Here is a 21166-nt window from a genome sequence, read left to right on the forward strand (position 1 = left end):
TTCATCAGCGGATAAGCCAAAGAATCAACACAAGAGGTGGAGACAGATTTGCTGACCAATATTTGTGAATTTATATTTGGGCAGGAGTTTATATTGCACATGGCACACAAGTCAAAATTTACTTCTGATGCAAGGGTCTAAATACACAGTATCATTACTACACAAAATAAAACATAAAGATGCAGAAGAAAGATGGAGGTTACTGTGGACTTTGACCGACAAATAATGATAATGACACCAAGAAGGTAAATAAACTGAAATACCTTTGAGTCAGAATCCCAGCATTGCTGCATTAGTTCTGCAAAACTTCTTGGACAGGAGCTGGGGATGGTCAACCTCTGAAAACACAAGTTACAAGAGCTGATTGACTTGCTTCGCTATGTAAGCAATAGTCTATGTGTAAGCTAGTTTTAAGAGGGTGAAACGGGAACCAGCCCATAAATCAACATTAAAAGCTTGGCTCTGAAGTTAGAACACAAGGAACCTAAGCTATACAGCTGAATAGCCTGCATAGAGCTACATAGCAAATACAGTGTCAAACATAACAAGCCCTGACAATTTATGGGAACTTTTCCTCTATACTTGTGAATGTACTACTAATTTGTTATATAAAGATAACTTGTATTTTAGGTTTAGTGGTCCTTTAAAGTAATGTTGTTCCTCTGTCATTACACACATTAAACAAGTAGCCAACAATTAGGACTAGGCTGCCTACATAGTTCGTATTATAAAGCACCAGGTAATAGTACCTGGTTATAGTACCTACTGCATAGCTATTGTATTTAAACGCTGTGAAGTGTTATTATTAAAGATGCTTGTGATTCACAACAGAGATTTCCCATTCTAACAAGTATGGTAGTTGGGAAGCAAATTAACTTGTTTCCTTGTTCAATAACCTGTGGTGGGCTGAAAAGTGCTTGATCCAATTACAAATAATGCTATCAAAGCTTTCTTCCCTAGAGATGAATGATCCAGCCATTGGCTAAAGGTCTGCTAATGATACCCTCTGTACTAAGACAATAAAGGGTTAGAGCTGTACACATGCACCAGGTAATGTGTACAAAATACAGATCAGCTATATGTATGAATGCGGTTGTCAATATAGGCCCCCTGTAACCCAGTCGTTCTGTGCTGCAGCCAAACAACTAGATCTGTGCAATTTGCCTTTCCAAGTGTGTGTCCAGTTTATTCAGCAGCCAGTTTAAATGTATAGCTTATATATTATAGGCATTATATTCAAATAAGTGATAAGTGACACCAGGCACAAAGGCAGAATATGTTATTTATACATCACTTACTGAAGGTTCTTTCCTGTATGCTTAAATGTGAACTGTCCCTAAGGATTTAGAGTTCTGTCTCTGGAACAGTCCCTATTCTTTATCTGCCTTTAGATGTAATTCTTACCATATAGTCTTACTCTCTATGCTTTATAAGCTGTTTCTGAAAAGGATTACATAAAATGCCAAGAAGTATGTTGTATTCAGATTGAGGCCACATGACATGATGGAGATATCAGAGCACTAAGGCCTGCAGAGACTATCACATGTGACGTGCGTAGATTCATCGGCTCAGCAGCAGTGTGGAAACTATTTTAATATATTGGCAACGACGCGTATGTGAAAATCCTGGCTCTAAATAGGGTGGGAATTTGAATTTCCTCGGTACACGTCTCACTGTTAGCAATTGCTCTCCATTGAGGGTTTAAACCCTAATTTAATTCTTATGAAAAAGACCAGAAGTAATGCTATTTTAAGTCAGTTCTTTTACTGTGTTGGACTATATAAAACAAACCACAAAGGTAAATTGTGGGAAAAATCTAAACTACAGTTTATTGTGGGAATAACAGAATGCCTTAGCTTTTAGCATTGTAAAATACATACATTTGAGGCATATAGCAAAAGTTTTGCTTTTTATTTTGTTCTAAGGCCTAAAGTGGATCAACTGGTTAATAGTTAATTACATGGTATAACAGAAAGGAGCCGTGTTTGGTATAAAATATCTGTAAACTCTCCACTCTCTCTGCCATTTTCAGGTAGGGACCACTGGCCTCATTTAGAGCAAAGCAAGAAAAAGGAGTAAATTTGCTCCTGGATAAACCATGTTGCGATTCAACGGGTGCAAATGCATTTTTGTTTTTGCATGCAGGGAAAATACTGCCTGCTTTTGCATGTAGCACAGAAATACTGGGTAGCCTTATATTTACACTGCAGTTTAGAGTTGAACCAGAACACTCCCGACTCTAAATCTATCTGCACTGTTTAAATGTGAATCCCCCCCGACCCCTGCAGTGCAAAATGGTTTGGCCGGGCTGAAATTTTCTCCTTTTTCTGCTTTGCTCAGTTACTCTCAATGTACCTCCTGGTCTTTTAGGATAACCCACAGGTGGAAATAGCTCATATATATGACATCATCAATAACAACAACAACAACAACAACAACAATAATAATAATAAATAGCAAGCTTATCACTCTTAATGCAATATAAAAAAGTCACTCTTTCCCTAATGCAACCAACATCTTATAACCTGTTCTTTGGCACCTTGAACACACCGTAAACTGGAATCACCAACGACTGAATTAGAAGCACATACACATCTCTACGCAGTCATGGTACCACAACGGCCACTCAAGTCTCACATTTAAACAGTGGTTTTTGGCGCATTAAACTAATTTATTTTTGTTCATAAAAGAACAGTTAAAAACACTATTTTAAAACAAGATTAAAAAAAAAAATATGGTGCAGCCATTGCACAACAATTACTGTGCTGTGTGAGATTCTAAAGGCAGAGACATTTAAGGAATTTTAAAAGACAGAGATTTAGAGCCTTATTCCCAGTACAGGAAGTGTTTACACCACTAAAGACTTTATTCAATGGAAAAGCTTTGAGGAGGAACCTTGCAGTTCAGCCGCAGCCTTGCCAATACATGTTATGAACATACCTTTAATGTGGAGTTGAACATCCTGCGGGAGGCTAAACTGTAATTTTCTTTATTTTTTTTGCTTCTTTTATTTTTGAAAGTCTCATCTAAAGTGACAGCTTCTTGTAGTAAAACGTCTCCTGCTGGGAGAGTTAAGTTGAAGTAGCTGAAGGTCTCTCACTGAAATATCAACTCCTGGCCAGTAAAAAGATGCCCAAAATCGCGGGAGACGGAGTTAAACTGGTCCCCTACCTTGGACGCAATGGCTCCTTTTATCACGAAGAACAAACCCCCAGGTTACCCTATTGAGACTGAGAAACTAGTACAGTAGTTCTAAAATTTTTGATCTACAGCATCACGATGTGAAGCCGCAACAATTAGATGTAAAGGGTCCATTCATGAGGAATAACATTACTTTGACCCTTTGTGTTAGCTCCTACTGGTAATCTTTCCATAAGCGTTGAACTTACTTTCAATTTGAAGAAGATGAAAAAGTCTTTTGCAAAACCCCCAATACTGTGTTCATATCTATCAACTGTATCTGAGCATATAAAAGTAGCCTTACCTCGTTTTTTTCAACAACGAGCCAAGCCACTTGTAATCCTTCCAAGCCTTTAAACGGAACCTCCCTTGTTAACATTTCCCACAATACCTAGAAAGAATAAAAACAAAATTCACCAAATTGAAAACATGGAATTTACAGCTGATATAAACACTTTTGTGTCATCCACACGCATACATATTCATAGTCATATAAAATAAAATTATTTAGAAATAAGCTCAAATTTTACCCCGCAACAAAAATATTTGACTAACTAGCTTGTTTAGTGTAATGTAATAATAGTCTGTATAAAAACGACAATGCTTACACTTCACATCTAATGGAAAAGTTACGGTTAAGACAAAGACGCTTTGCCTTCTAACTCAGACAACAAATACTTTATTACGTCACTGAACATATTTAAACAATGACTACAAAATAAATGCCTATTTGAGTATCAAATATAATTTTTTTTTTATAAGAGGGCAATAAGGCAGCAAAAACAATAACGAAATAAAAGTAAAATTAGATTTTTTAAGGGTTGGTAAATGAGCACATTACAGCATAAATGACAAAACAAAAAACTAAAACAATTCATTAACTATAGTTAATAGTTTTAATGTTCCAATGTGATGAAATAATATAGAGTACCTCAAACAGCACCAGAACCTTACAATTGGTAAATGTTTAGCCATTTATCAATATAAATAATTAAAAATAGCTTAATATGATGCCTGTAAATAAGTATTAATTTTTATTTAAAAAAATATATTTTTGTTCCAGGTTTCTGGATTCTAAATCTGATTAAGCTCCAATTTCTCCTTATAAAGTATTTCAATAATGCAGCGAAAGCGGCTATCCAGGTCAAATGGAAATCCACTACCCCTCCATCGGTTAAGGATAGTTCCATTGACTAGACTTACAATACTATTTGATTGCTGTATCTGAAACTTATTAATTTCGATTAAAAAAAGTTTGCATAAAAAAACTTATTTTTTCTGTTTAGTCCATAAATGAGTAATGCCTAAATGAAAAGTTAAAACAGAAAAGTCTGGAAAAATATTTGTACAGTTTTAAATCCTCAAAGTTGTTACTTTATCTGAATTCTATATGTAATATTAGAAGACAACTAGTCTACACTCAAAGATATTACTTTATCTGAATTAGACGACAACTAGTCGACATTCAATGTTGTTACTTTATCTGAATTATATATACAATAAATAGAAGACAACAACTTCAAAAGTCAAAGTTGTTAATTTATATGAATTATAAGCACAAGACTAGAAAACGACAACTAGTTGACACCATTTTATAATTCACATCAAGCAACAACTTTGAGTGTTTTATATGAATTATGTACACAACACTAGACGATGACAACTATTCAGAATCAATATAAATTCTTCCAAGATGTCTTAAGCCAACATCATTATGTCAATAGAACAAAAATCTAAAGAGCCAACCAAAATAACTCAATGGATGAACCCACAAAAAATTCTTGGCTGTATCTCTTGTAAACCTGTCAAACAATCACATGGGACGAAGTATCTACAGTATTCTCACAAGGCTCATCTAATCAGCAACATCACTCATTGTATGTCATATTACTGACTAGATAAATCCATAATATTTTTGGTAATCATTTTGAATCATTCAAAATAAAAATATATACAAATACCGCAAAGCAATTGTTGTATTCATTAAACTAGTCGGTGGGTTTAACCTTATTAAAATGAAGGAACATTAATATATGAGTAGCAAATTCATGTTTGAAAAATAAATCTATTTTATCCCCACACATATTTATCACAATCAATGATGAATAAGTGAATTAAATATGTAACTTACCACACCATATGAATAGGTATCACATGTCTCAGACACCGGGAGACTCTGTATGACTTCTGGAGCCATCCAAGGAAAGGTCCCTACAAGGGACATATGAGTTGTGTGGGAATGGAACCTTGACGCACCAAAATCACATATCTAGATAGAAAAAAATAAATTATTTAGGAGGACAATCCCTATGTTGGTAGAGAAAAGAGTGACAACCTTCTAAATTGAGGATAAGTAAAATGTTTGGTTGTTCCTTACCTTTAATATGCCATCAATGGTTATAACAACTAGAAATAAGGATATAAAATAAAGTTTTGTAAATGTAGTGCACTTATTTAATAATAATAATACACAGTATATTTCTAATAATTATTAATAATACTGCTAAAAAAAACAACAGGCACTTGGTAAACTAAATGTATACAGCATTTCATGTTATATTAATTAATTTACTGTATCTAGATTGTGAATCTCAGACCGTTTTTTAATGCAATATAAGTATATGTGCTTGTTCTCTACTGATTGAGTGTTATGTTGATGTGTTTGTATTTTATTATTTGTATAATATTAGTAGTTGATCTGTAGGTGACTTTGTATACACACACATTATATATATGTAAATATGGAGTTTCAAAACACTTGAGACATCCAGGGGCTGATTAAACTAAAGACATACAGTTTCCCAGATTGGCAGATCTGCATACAATCGTCCAATCAGATCAGTGAGAAATTTTGCAAAAGTCTATTTTCAATTCAACATGATTGGGCAAGTCAATGTGAAAGCGATTCCTAAAGCTGAGGGAAACTTACACTTTTAGAAATGTTTAAGAATACACATAAATATATATTAACACACAACTTACGTAACTGTCAGGAATAATGCTAGATATATTACATCAAACATATGTAGACACTTACAACAATACAATAGATATGATTTTGCATCATATATTATACTGCTACACAGAACTTCTGGAACGTTATAAAACTGATCAGTGATTTGAGAAACCAGCTATGCCTGGATCACATAAATTACGTGGACAGGAATGAATGAAACAAAAGGAATATAAACTCTATAAACAGGAAGCGTGATGACATAGTAACTTCACTTTTGGTTGGATAAACAAATAAAAAACACCATAGTTTTCTTATTTTGGTAAGAATAACACAATTGTAAAATTGTAGCATTGGGCATAATATGCATTAAATGATTATATGTTGTGTTATAATTTTGAAACCTTATCACAACTAAACAAACAAAAACATGAATAAATGACCTTACCGTTTCTAGACTTGAGATCTCGGTGTATTACACGGATTGGGGCTTCCATGTGTAAGTAATGCATTCCTGTTCATAAAAGGAGAAGGAAAACATGAATCAAAGTCATTTCAGTTTGAGCGTTTCAAATATCAGAGAACATTGGTTTGTGACTTGCTCCATACAGCTCTCTAATGCTGACTCTTCTGAGTAAGGATCACCATGATCGAGTGACACTTAGTCCAGCTAAAGTACGACTGCCACCGAAAAACTAAAATGTAGTCATTTGTGGAGTTCACTATGCTAAGGTGCAATCCGGACTTTTTCTCCTACTGGGTGTGTCATTTGTCCGATCTGCTAAGTTGCCAAAAGCCTTGAACGTTCAGCATTGCTCTCCTAGAATCTAGGTCTAGGACCTAGATACTAGCACTAGTTCTGCTCTTCTTACTCAAACAGGCAGCAGTGGTGATGACATCCCTCCCACATGTGCAAACTTCTCAGTGCATGGCATAAAGTGGGCCAAAAACAACACAGCCACCTGTGTGAATAAGACAAGTGGTATTTATTATACAGCAAAGCAATGCTGTGAGATAAGCACATCTCAGGTAAGAAAGGCTCCATATTTTATCTAATAAAACCCTTCGCAATACGAATGTTTAAGTTTTAGGTGGAATTCTTGTTTAGATTGGTTTTTTTAGATAGCATATGGTTATTACCCTCCACCGTGTTGTGTCATTTTTTTTTTATTATATCCCAAAGTATACCTGCTAGGCAGCTTGAAGAGGTTTCAGAGGTAAGTGGTACATCTGATACGGATTAAGCCATCAGGAGATGGGTACATTGATGAAATTATCAAATGAATGGACAGGCAAAGTCACTCTACCAATCAGTCATCGGTCACTCAACCAATTGTTTAAACATAAGGTTCAATTGGCCGCATGGTTGGTAGCTGCCTTGTGGTTATGTTTCTGCGCACGTTACTGGCAATAATTGACTTTTGAGATGTATTAGGTTGAAGCCCCAGTTATAACATAAACATGAGGCCTGGAGTTTGACCAGCATTGCACAGTGATAACTATGTATATGTGTGACAGTATACCGGTATACTGGGTAGTAACGCCGTGGAGAAAGAACAAAGGAACACGCATTTTATAAACACATAATTTTCCCCAGGAAGCTGAGGAAGAACAACTCTATCGTATGTTTGTTTTCGAGGAACTCACTTTAAGGTTCGTTTCTCCAAATTTAATTCTCTACTAAAAACAGTCTAAAACAACGACCTCTGATTAAATATATAAAATCTTCTGTATGTAAATAAATACATAATTTTGTTGCACATATATAGAAAACTGGCGTCACAATACACTGTAAATATCAGTAAGTAGTAATGTCTTCATTTATATTTGGAGAGTAGTGATGTCACTTCTGTAAAATATAAGTTTTATTTGGTGAGTAGTGACGTCGCTCCCATAAAATATAATTTATATATGGAGATAGCGATGTTAGTTGTGTTACATGACAGACTTTGAAGGTGTTCCGTAATGGGATGTATAGCTGTCAGGGAAGGTAAAACACACCTGGATATCAGGCTCAACTCATTCAAGCAAGGTGCTGCATTTTACATTGAAATGTATGTATTTTAAGTATAAATAACGTACCCCCTACTGTAAAATAGAAAGACCTTAAAGACCTTAAAAAGCATTTTCATGGAACTGCTCAGTGTCTTCTAATATCCTAATATTTTACAGTAAGTGTGTGCATGTGTGTGTGGGGGGTTATATAATTTGTTTACAATATCCCTAATAAAAATAGCCTAAACATAAACAATGCCATCAATACCACATGGAGCTGATGGATATGTTTAATGGTTTCAGAGGACATACTGCAAGTAATGTAGAACTCTCATAAACAGCTGTATATGCCTACGTATACTCAGTTCTGTTTTACCGCTAGAGATACCAAAGCTCTAACTATCGACAAGTGGATTGTATTACTCCTGACATAGAGCAGTGATTCTTAAGACTGCATTCCACTGACAATCTGTTGTCTTGTAAGGTGCACTACTATGTTCCAAAAAAAAAATCAATACGTTGTATCTATGAGTTCAGTTTTATACAGAGGTGCATTTAGGACCACAGTGTGATAGGAGCCTCACATCACTAGTGTGTGCTGCTGGAGGATCCTGCTTCTCCCACTATCTAACTCTCAGTCTGTGGCTCCCAACTTGCCTTCATATGTCATTACAATACCCCTGCCACATGCAGCCCTATCCTCTCTACCATAATCCCATAAGTGGGCAGTTATCTGTTTCCCAAAGGATCGGCACACTCATCTCTATAAATAGAGAGTGCACTATTGTTAGAACAAGATGACTATGTTAGATTTAGGAAAAGTACTTGTGCTCCGTCTTGCACAAACAATCATCTTTTCATCTGTTACCTTTCGCTACGTCTGTCGCCCATGCCATGATATGTTCCATGTCCATTTCTTCACTCCTGTTGCTATTGATGTAGTCATAGAGTGATCCGCCAGCAGCGTATTCTGAAATATAGAACATTTTACAGGCCGTGAGATCTGATGTGCAAGAGATAACTAGAGGGTGATTTCTATTGGGGGTGTCTGTTGTATTTTAAAAAGACAATTTATAATTTTTTAGCTCAACCATGCTGTCCAGCTTACAACACTGAACATTAGAAGGGTTACCCACCTTGACATAAAATACATTGCTCTTTGGTATTAACTAACTTAGTAATTTTTAGCCATGTTATTGTAAGACACACAACCTCTTCTTTGGAAACAATGGTATTCAACGTAGAGAGCCCAGTAAAGCTGTGTTGTATTCAGGGCTTGATCAAACCTATCTTCTGTTAATGCACCTTTCAGGCACCGGACTAGTGCCTGAAAAGTGCATCAAAAAATAATATAAATGGTTTCCTACTTTTACGTTCTAAAATTTTAGAATGCGGCTGAAGCTGTTTCTTATGTGTGAATGCGGCTACCAGTGGAATGGACTGCATTGGTAAAAGCACAATATATGAAGAGTTAGTTTCCATGCATTCTTATCCAGTGCATATGTGTGACCGAGCAATGAAAATAAACAGTCTGGTGCCATAAATGTATGGCTTAAAAGAAAAGCTAAAAATAAAAAGTCATACATTTCATAAAAGTTGCAGAAGTGCATTTAGAAGCCATTAAATCTAGTTATTTCAGAATGGAAAACCCCTTTGAAGCTGGACTATCTAAAGGGGCTTAAAATGAGGGTGTGTGCCGAAGGACCAATGAGCAGTCATCATCATCAACAATCATCATCAACAATTATTTATGTAGCGCCAGCAAATTCTGTAGAGCTTTATTCAGTATTTGGAATTGCGGCTTCACACTGGTCCTCCCGCACAGTGTTAAAGTCGAATTTATAATAATAAATACAATCCATGGTGTGATATATAGATCATACTATATTATCAATTTTATATATATATATATATATATATATATATATATATATATATATATATATATATATATATATATAATTGTCATTATCCATATTGTTTAATTGGGAAATACCTATAAAATACTATGAGCTATTTAACCTTCAAAATATCAGCTGAACATGCACAAGAATGTAGATCAGTGAAACAATGATTCATTGTACCTTCCTTGTGTGACCTCCGTATTGAAACTGAACTGTGTATTTTACTTCTGCTGTAATCTGAAAATGTGATAAGTAAACTTCTATTTACTACAACATCTACAATTGGAGTGGACAAGACATTTAAGGTTTTCACAACCCCCCTGTCCGTCAAAAATATCACACACCTGGGTCTTAAAATGTCACACACCCCGGAAAGACCCATGGTCCTTTCCTCTCTGCTATCCTCTGATTGAGAACGATAGACAATCTGCAAAATTGGCTTCCCATGTCCTTGCAGCTTCGCGATGCCTAATAGCTAAGTCTTGGAAACAAGTTGAACCCCCCCACTATGGCGGGCTTACGATCATATATTTGGTTTATTGCCCAGATGGGACAGATTACGTACCACCTACACGATAAGGATGATAAATTTCACCAGATTTGGGCTCCTTGGCTTTACTTATAGCCCCTTAGCTCCTGCACCAACTTCTTCCTCCTAAAAGAACTTCCTATGGTCATACGTGGCCTGACTCGTGAAGCTGTCCCCCTCTCCAGAGTATCTGGGGAGTACTCTCCTTCGAAACTTTTATTTTATAAAAAAAAAAGTTTATAAAGGGAAGAATGTTTTCTTTTCTTTTTTTTCGGTGACGACCAGTGTCCCACTATACTATACTATTATAAAATGTTATAGACTCGTGGGTAATCTGGGTAACAATTGTATACTTATTTGTTTGGTCAATGACAATCTGTTGTTGTCTTTGATATTTGATACTCAAATATTTGCTGTTACATTGACATTTACCCATGTTCTGTTTTGTTTTCTGTTTTTATTTATTTATTTATTTTTCTACTCCTGCAATGTACAAATTGCTGATTCTTATCTGTATATCATTGCTATTTTTAAAAATAAATAGTTAAAAAACAAACAAACCTGGGTGCAGCATTACGATATCAACCCTCTTTGGATCAACTTCCCACAAGAAGTGATCAGCTATCTGCCATTCTCATATAAAGCTCAATACTCACAAAAACTGCAGCCATTAACCAGTTTATAAAAAATGACATTCTACTTTGAATAACAGTATTCATTTACCTACAAATACTGAACTTCACATGATAATGGCAAAATGCCAATTGCTATTAGATTTAATAATAATGTTAGATTAGAATCAGATGTATTTAATTAGCTGATAGCTGGTTTACAATCTACAGCAAGCAACATTGTTTTCGAAAGAATTAGCTCATTCAATTTCAGTTTTTCACTTGTGTGAAAAACCCCAGAAACCCTATAGAAAATAAATAAATTACCACTAGACTTAGACCCTCAATAACATTAATAAAACAAAAATTTCTAAAGAAAAATAAATGCAAATAAATTAAATATTTATCCATCTGAAAGGACAAACTTTCCCGAAATGTTACAATATCTGGATCACTTGCAAATAAACTTGGGTAAAAAGTCCTATGTGTTAGTTGCTACAGTTAATGCAACAGGTACCTGACAATAAGAGGACAATTGAATGTTTTGACTACTGCTTTACACTGGTTACTAATGGAATGGAAACAAAATAATAAAATCTATATTGAAAAGAAAGTTTTCTTTATTAATTATATCCATGTGTATTCTAAACACAGAAAAGATAGGAAAAAATGGCACTTAATGTGTAGTAATTAATGAAAAAGGAATGGAACTAGTGGATGTAAGCAGCGTACATTTTTCAAATGAAAATTGAGCTTATCTGTCAAACACTTGATGTAAAATTGCTGATAACAGGATCCTCAGATTTCACCTGCAATCACTTCATTCTGTATGAAGGAAATACAAATCAGAAACAACCGCTCATGTGTAAAATCTTCAGACAGCTGGATTTGATCTTAAACACGATTAATAACCCTTACAAAATATTTTCCTGTATAAAAGTGAGGGTTGTGAGGACAAAATTATACCCCTGATGCAGCTCGGGAGCACGAAACATGTAGGGGTACATTTACTAAACTGCGGGTTTGAAAAAGTGGAGATGTTGCCTATAGCAACCAATCAGATTCTAGCTATCATTTTGTAGAATGTACTAAATAAATGAGAACTAGAATCTGATTGGTTGCTATAGGCAACATCTCCACTTTTTCAAACCCACAGTTTAGTAAATATACCCCGTAGGGTTTTTGTCCTTACTAATTTTAGTTTTGTGAGAGAGAATTTATATTGTCAGTGCGGTATCTGTGCAACAATCCAACCGTCAAAAGATTTTACACATGGGCGGTTGTTTCCGTTTTTTTAATTCCTTCATACAGAATGCAGTGATTGCAGGTGGAAACAATTTTGCATTAAATTCAATTTTCATTTGAAAAATATATGCTGCTTACATCCACTAGTTCCATTCATTTTTCAATGATTACTACACAATGAGCGCCCTTTTATCCTACCTTTTCTATATTTAGATTACTCCACAGTGAGTGTGGATTTCAAAAGAGCTGCTGTTCTTCTTTGGACTTTAATTCAGATCTCGCAATACATTTGTTAAAAGCAGCCACCTGACTGATTCAGTTTTCACGGGCAATTAATAGCGCGGCTAAGGATAACAAGACATTATATCCAAGCATATGCCTGCTTCAGTGTAATGGGCAGTTTTATATACTGGCTGCAGCTGATTTTGTGATTTGATATTAAAGATAAAGAGGCATATAATTGTAGTCCTTGTGCAAAAAAATGGCACTAAAATGACTAAATATATCATGTTGTGTGGCTACCTGTTGAAGCCATTAGTGAGGCTACTTCTACAGTCCTTTATATGCTAACCAGATCAACCTTTTATGTTCTGACACGGCCAAAAGAGGCTGTCTGTAGGAGGGCAGTCTTTGTCAGCTATAAAACACCAAGTGCTTATACTCTATACTGACTCTAAGGGGTATATTTACTAATCTGCGGGTTTGAAAAAGTGGAGTTGTTGTCTATAGCAACCAATCAGACTCTAGCTTTCATTTCATAGTGCTGTCTACAAAATGACAGCTAGAATCTGACTGGTTGCTATAGGCAACATCTTCACTTTTTCAAACCCGCAGTTTAGTAAATATACCCCTAAATGCTGCCATACAAATAGTATTACCGGGAATTCTCCATAAAGAGGCCCATACACCCACTACGATATCACTCCTGATATTGAGCAATTCACCTGAAATCACAGTGTGTAAAGAATGAAAATTACGATAATCCCGATATTTGGGCATGGAGGAAAATAAAGTAGGAAGATGACCATTGGCCGCCTAAGTTTACTGTTCTTTTCTGATTGCATCAGGCTGCTGAGGAGTAAGAAATGACCCAGACGATTGGTTCGAGGGATGGAATGAATGAATCTCGCTTCATTTGGCCACCCACACGGGTGGCCAAACTAAACGATAAATGCGGCACAATCAGTTCATGTGTGACCGACTCAATCGCCACATTGTTTTTCGTGAGGGAGCTACACAGTAGGAATTGTTTCTAACTATCAAATTCACAATTTGCTTTACAGCAGTTTGCCATGTGTTCCCTAACGTAGCATACCCAGAGAGACTGACATCTTGGCAGACTTGCTTTGCTGGAATGTACTGTGTGGACTGGTGGATTTACACACAGAGGAGGGCCAGTTATGTCACAGTAGCTCAAAAGACTGCAGTCTCACCATTTTGACCTGTGCATGATATCATAAAAATATGTTTTCCTCTCTGTAACGAAGTGAGGAGGTAATACTGTAATACTGTACAGTCCATTTTTATAGAGCTGCAGTGTATTTTGCCTTCAAGCTTTAAATCTGAAAATGTCAGTGTTGGGGTTTGGTGGTCTTTTCAGTTCTGTAGGTGATGTCTCATGAATCTGTAATAGCCTAGAATATTTAGAATTCCCAAGTTTACTGAACCCATGACAGCTCTGATAGAACTGGACATTTTTGACACAGGTCCAGAATATACAGTGGATCGAATTTACAGATGTCCGTGACTACGTGCTTTACCATCACTAAACACTTGGCCACTGTTCACGGAAGAAGAGTTCTAAAACATGAGATGCAAAAGAAGTTTTTATTAACTAAAAGGAGAGGTCCTCAAGGAAAAATAATCTCCATCATCACAGCTTAATGAATGCGTCTCTCTAATATTTCCTGCTTCAACCATACGACTGTATAAGGTTAGCGGTGTGTATAGCAGTTGTAAGCAAGTGATGGTTACACTTTAAGCAAGATGAATGGGAAATGTATCCTTGAAATATTGATTATTCATATTTGCATTATTAGTGTATTATAATAAAATGGGCTATTAACTCCTTTTAAGAAGCCAACGCTGGTGTGCCAAACTTATTCTACGTTGTAAACCGGGCCATATAGAACGTGGCCCCGATAAACTAAGGGGCATCTGGGAGTGTAATAAAAAACACAGGACCTGCTACCTATATCCAAAAATACTAAACTGAGGAATAAAAAAGTAACCCCAGGCGTTCAATCAAAAGGGAAGCTGCTTTATCAGGACACAAGGTACCCCCCTGTAAAAACAACAGTATTATTATTAGCATTTATTTATTTATAGGGTGCCATAAGATTTCTGCAGCGCCGTACAGAATACAAACAGTGCACCATACAGGGTAAAACAGTACAGAACAAAAAATTAATAATACCAGGACTCCAAAACTCCAAGCACAGCTAGTGCAGTAAAGTTGGAGCAGAGGAATAGATATAAAGACAGGAGTGAAGAGGGCCCTGCTCGTAAGAGCTTACATCCTAAGGGGGAGAGCAAAAAGATGGCAGGCACAATAGGGAGTCAGTGAAGTAGATCTAGCGCAAGCGGAGTGACTACGGGTAGGGGAAGTGAGAGGTGAGGAGATCAAGCAGGAAGAGATGGTTAGGTGGATCTCTGGTAGGCTTTGAAAAACAGATGAGTTTTAAGTGGCCGTTTGAAGGTGCACAGATTAGGGGACAGTCGGATAGAGCATGACAGGTCGTTTCAGTGGAGGGGGGCAGCCCGGGAGAAATATTGGATTCTGGCCTGGGATGAGGTGATCAGAGTGGAGGAGAGGTGACAGTCATTGGGCAATCGTAGGGAACGGGACGGAGAGTGAATGGAGAGGAGTATGGAGTGGAGTGGGATAGGACCTTGTAGGTGAGGAGTTTGAAAAGGATTCTGTAGGGTAAGGTGAGCCAGTGTAAGGCAAGGCAGAGAGGGGAGGCAGAGGAGGAGCGGCGTGAAAAGAAGATAAGTCTCGCAGCCCCATTGAGTACAGAGTGAAGGGGAGCAAGGTTGGAACGTGGAAGGCCGTTGAGGAGAAGGATACAGTAATCAAGATGGGAAATGATGAGTGCATGGATGATAGTTTTGGTGGCATCCTGAGATAGGAAGAGACCAATGCGGGGGCGATGTTGCGAAGTTGAAAGCATCAGCATTGGGCAAGAGTTTGAATGTGTGAGGCAAAATAGAGGGAGGAGTCGAGGATGACACCCAGGCAGCAAAGTTGGGGAACAGAAGAAATAGTGGTGTTATTGACAGTGGTAGAGAGATCAAGATGGGATGAAGATCTAGAAGGAGGGAAGACAATGCGCTCAGTTTTGGCAATGTTAATTATGAGAAAACGTGAGGACATCCAAGAGGAGATGGTGGAAAGGCAGTCTGATACACGAGAGAGGAGGGGGGGATTAGGAGAAGGATGTAGAGATGAATGTCATCAGCGTAAAGGTGATACTGGAGACCAAAGGAAGTGATGAGATCACCCAGGTAGTGTACAGTGAAAAGAGTAGAGGGCCAAGAACAGAGCCCCGAGTGAAACCCACAGGGAGGGCCGGAAGGAGAGGGTTAAGCCAGAAGTGTATGCAGCAAAGGAGCTGTTGGCGAGGTAAGAAGTGAACCAAACGAGAATAGAGCCAGAGAGGCCAAAAGAAAGAAGGGTCTGTAACAGGAGGGGGTGGTCCATGGTATCGAATGTCATAGAGAGGTCCAGGAGGATGAGCAGGGAAAAGTGACCAGGCAGTATGGGAGAGGGAGCGAAGAAGGTGAGAGGGGATAGGATCCAGGAAGCAGGTAGATGGGGGAGAGGAAAGAATGAGGAAGTGGAGTTCTTCGCCCGAGGTAGGGCGGAAGGAGCACCAAAGTTGGTTGTTGAAGGAAGGCGGAGGCAAAGTCTGTAGCAGAGAGGGAGAGCGGGATAGAAGGGGAGGGGGGAGAGGAGATAGTTCAATGTGGCAGTCCCGAAAAAAATGATTAAGTCCTAAAATGCATCAAGTGTCACCCAACTCATTTCTGAAGAGAGTGTATAAAATTGTGAACATTCATTTTAGTTCTTTTCTTCTATAATTACTGGAGCAGTTTCAATCAACCATTATAGGTTTAAAATTAAGTTGTTAAGCAGAAACATTTGAGAAATATGACAAAATCATAAAAGAGTAAAAAGATGAAAAAGAAAGAAAGAGTAGAAAAAATATTATCACAGGTTTGTTTATTTTTTAAAAAAAGAGCCCTTTAGCCATAAGCTCCAATGCTTTAGACATTTTGGGCCTGATTCATGTTGTAACGTAAGTACGTTTGCGAGCCGTATCTTGCATGAAATAGCTATGCAGAAACGGACCTTACACCAATTAATGCAATTTCCTGCAATTCATGTACAAACTACTACATATAACTTGAATGGGGAATTGGAAAGGGCGGACAGTCGTGGGCCATGTACAGTAACAGGGGACCAACTCTGATACAGCCGATTCAAGTCCTGGGTTTCTCTTAAGTATGTTTGATTTCAGCTGTATCACGTACATCAGCTACAGGACTGTAAGTGCTGACTGGTACGACATAGTCTTTGTTTGGAAAACTACACATATTCAGGCCACTAGCTGGCACAGAACATGTGTATGCAAGGAAGATAAACTATAAAATGCATTGTATGCACAGTATGCACTAAGAACATCTTGATTTATTTCATTTAAAAAAAAAAAAATTAAATATTAAAAAATATATATTTTTTAAAAAACCATCCATATATTTATTAATGATTATACGGTTCAGAGTTTTTCATTTATTTTATAATAAACATTTTTTGTATGGGTGCTGATGTGACCTTATATTGAACATATGCATTTGCGTATACTGCACTCTGTTCAAATAAATGATGATGTATAACTGATGATGATGATATATAAATGATCATGATGATGAGTGAAAACACTGAATGCAAAAGTCTGGGGGTGTGGCATCAATCAGGAGGTAGCCATTTTGTAGGCTGAACCAATTTTCATGGATATAAAGCCTATGAATAAGCTAGGACAGTGTTGGCTAACCTGTGACACTCCAGGTGTTGTGAAAGTACAAGTCCCAGCATGCTTTGCCAATATATAGCAGCTTATTGCTAGACAAGGTATGCTGGGACTTGTAGTTTCACAACACCTGGAGTGTCACAGGTTAGCCAACACTGAGCTAGGACATTTGGGTTTCAGTGACGCTAGTTCCTAATGAACCGATAGGCTGCATTCTCACAGATATTAATTTATCCCACATAATGTTCCTGGGTGCTGTCATTGAGAACTGAGATAATCGATAGGCTGCATTCTCATGAATATTAGGTCAACCAACAAAATGGCTGCACTGTGTGTAGGTGACGGGTACACCAAAAATAAGTATTTTACATAAGAAATTAAACAGTACCTAGTGACTGCTGCAGTACCCTTGTAATTCCTTAGAGTATTTAGTGTCTCTCTCAGCTGTCACTTCTATCAACAATGTGCTTGACAGGACTTATTTGGACACAGCAGGAGAATATTTGAAAGGACTGTAATATATATATGAAGATGTCATCTGAAACAGAATTTCTTAAGCAGTGATATCACCAGTGTTTATAGTTACTTGTTGTGGCATGTTACAGTCATTGGCAATGAGTAGAGATTTATATGAAAGTAAATAGAGGAAACTTGGTGAACACGTAACAAAAGCAACTTTATTAAATGGACACTATCTAACACCTGTTGCAACTTTATCAAATACTACCAGAAATTCCTAATTTCCTGGCCTTATTTTGTTTGGTTTATTGAGGTCTTTTGTGTGGCAGTTACCATTTATAATGACCATTACTAATCTATCCATTTGTTTTATTTGCACTTAGTGTTAAATTGATAGGAACATACTAATTAATTGAAGCAACAAAGTGTAAGTGTGATGCCACCTAAAAGGTAAATGTCTGCTGTGGGAGTAACTGCACAGGAAGAAGCAGCAAAAAGACGGAGGGCGGAGCAGGATGAAGCCCGACGACAAACTATGACCGATGACCAAAGAGAACGCGAACGTGATAGTCACAGCCATGCAAATCTGACACCTCAGCAAATTGCCCGTCACAGAGAAAACAATCAAAGAGCGAACAGGACTGAGGTAATATCACGTCAACACCTACAAGGTCAGCGAACAAGATGCCACGACTTTCTTGATGCCAGTAACTTTGATTAAACCAATATTAATGCTCATAACTGTGGTCCCATCAGGCCCGGCGCTCCCATTAGGCAAGGTCAGGCAGTTGCTCTGGAGGGCGCCTCAGAAATAAAATTACTTTAAAACTGTGCGGCGACTGCTGACCATACCTTCCACGGCCGCCGCACAGCGTTCAGATAAATCCACGGGGAGGGGGGGAGGTTGGAAGGGGCTATGGATCAACACCACTAGAGTGACATTGTCTAACCATACATAGAAGCATACAACTGATAGCTAATTTATGTGGATAACATTTCACACAAATCAGTCTTGCTTCTGTTTTATTATGGAATTGCAGCTGATTAGTCGTTTCTCCATTGGTCTCGATGGCCTATACTTCTACTATGTATAATTAGAGGGCAATTTAAATTTTAATATAATTTGACCCCAGAAGAAAAGGCATCTTGGAACAAAACATGATTCATACACATGATTGTTTTACCTTGTTCTGTTCCAGGAACTCAGGTGTTCCTGGAACAGAACTTATTATAAACCAATGCTGCCTGTGTGGACCGTATGCAGCATAGGGATTAACTGTTCTCTAATTTGCTCTATTTCCCTTTACTTTAATTTCATTTCCTACATTTTGCTACCCCCAAACCCTCATGTCTGAGACCTGCCTCAGGTTGCCTCATGATTGTTTGTTGAACTAGTTACTCAAACATTTACTCTGAGTAATTAGGTCTTAACATAACACTGATATAGTTCTATAACATTCCCAGTCCCAGACTTGTATCAGTAATTAATCTGCCCTGCCCAATTTATGATGCAACAGACGGCTATGTGTCTTTGTTAGCTGTTTGCTGGTCACCCAGCGGCGTTAGGAAGAAGTATACCATGCCATGACGTGGTAACCAACACTAATACCTGCAGTTGTAACGGGAGGAAAGGTGGGTCTTCCCCCATACCCATTTACATACCTATACTAGCATAAAAGTTATATATTTGATGCCAGTAGTTAAGAAGCCTAAAAAAAAACACAGAAAATTTCTTAGAGTACAGACTTATCTGCTCATTGAATATACAGCTCTGAGAGGCATGATCATAGTATTCCTCTAACATTGGAAGCGAACAATATAGATCCAACATACGTCTGTTTTACCAGGACAAACAAAGGATTTCTAGGGGGGAGGGTCAATATTTCTCGCAATACCTGTTCTGTGACATTAATGTCATTTTTAATAAAATGCTTAATTCTTCAAATGAAGCATTTTTGAGTGAATGGAGCTTATAAATATTTTTTAAGATACATGTAATATTTTTTTTATATATAAAGAAAATATTTTTCCTTTCACATAAACACAAAGGGGGCAGAAGGGACAGAGAGAGGTATGCATACAACATTATAGAATGGAAAGCAAAGGAGAGATAAGAGGAGATGATAGACAGGGGACAAGAGACACAAAAGGAGACACACAAACACGGGGGAAAGGGGCTGGAGTCAGTGTTGGGCTGGGGAAAAAGTGTAAATGAAGAACATGTTCCAAAGTAGAGGTAGGGTGAGTCTGCATTGTATAAAATAAATGGACACGCGCTGCCTTCTTTATGGTAATAGACAGTGTGTGCTGAGAAAAGAGATGGGTCCACTTTAAAAGTAGGGACCACCACAACAGAGGTAAATGGCTGCATGTAGCAGTAATAGGCTGCACAGATCCTGCCCTCTTCTGGCAACCTCCTGACATCACTGTGACCACCGGACTTCAAGAAAACCACTAGCCCTACATCCCCCGGTGGAGGTGGTAATTTGTGCATAGGGAAGGGAGGGGGGCGGTTCCGGGCAACTGGAAACCCCCTCTAAGTGCTTGCATGAGTATTGCTTTCACATGTATTAATATATAGGCTATATCATAACGGACTATTAAATACTTTCAGTTTGTGAGAGACTTAGGTCTCTATTTATAACATGGCATAGAGTCCTATTGCTCATGTTCACTGCCCAATACATTAGAGGGTTTACCGCTGGGGAAAACCCCCAACAATTAGGGATTATACATCCACAGAACGGCAGAGAGAGGACTTGTGAAGCAGTAAATTGAGTATTACCGCTCAGGGAGCCTGTGCAATATTTTTATATAGATCATCATCATCATTTATTTATATAGCGCCAGTAATTCCGCAGCGCTGTACAGAGAACTCACTCACATCAGTCCCTGCCCCATTGGGGCTTACAGTCTAAATTGTCTAACACACACACTAGGGTCTGTGTAATTTAATAGCAGCCAATTAACCTACTAGTATGTTTTTGGAATGTGGGAGATAGACGTGAGCCATAAGTGATTTTTTCAATCACCGCGATAAATGGCATTAAAAAAAAATCTACCTATCACCACGATGGGGGTGAAATTTATAAATAAACTCCTTAGATTCCCTTTAACTTAAGTATTACACTTTACCTTATTATTATCATATTGTTTTGATTCTCTCAATCTACCCCCCTCCCCCCACACTCACACACACACCTCCCTCCTTTACGTCCCTCTCCCTCCCTCCCTTAAAAGTTATTAAAAAAAGATGG

At 37.6% G+C, this 21166-nt stretch overlaps 1 protein-coding gene across 5 annotated transcripts in view; it reads right to left on the reverse strand.

Annotated features, from left to right (window-relative positions):
- MAP3K20 (mitogen-activated protein kinase kinase kinase 20) overlaps positions 1-21166 on the reverse strand; it is a 151750-nt gene that overhangs the window by 68081 nt on the left and 62503 nt on the right. For all 5 annotated transcript variants that reach the window (XM_075180617.1, XM_075180619.1, XM_075180618.1 and 2 more), the window contains exons 4-9: positions 8997-9098; positions 6582-6647; positions 5558-5586; positions 5312-5449; positions 3485-3571; positions 264-338 (exon numbers count right to left, since the gene is read on the reverse strand). In XM_075180617.1, the coding sequence (XP_075036718.1) occupies positions 264-338; positions 3485-3571; positions 5312-5449; positions 5558-5586; positions 6582-6647; positions 8997-9098 (497 nt within the window). The remainder of the gene's footprint in view (positions 1-263; positions 339-3484; positions 3572-5311; positions 5450-5557; positions 5587-6581; positions 6648-8996; positions 9099-21166) is intronic.

Source organism: Mixophyes fleayi, chromosome 7 (assembly GCF_038048845.1).
Source record: "Mixophyes fleayi isolate aMixFle1 chromosome 7, aMixFle1.hap1, whole genome shotgun sequence".
In the NCBI taxonomy this organism is placed as follows: Eukaryota; Metazoa; Chordata; class Amphibia; order Anura; family Limnodynastidae; genus Mixophyes; species Mixophyes fleayi.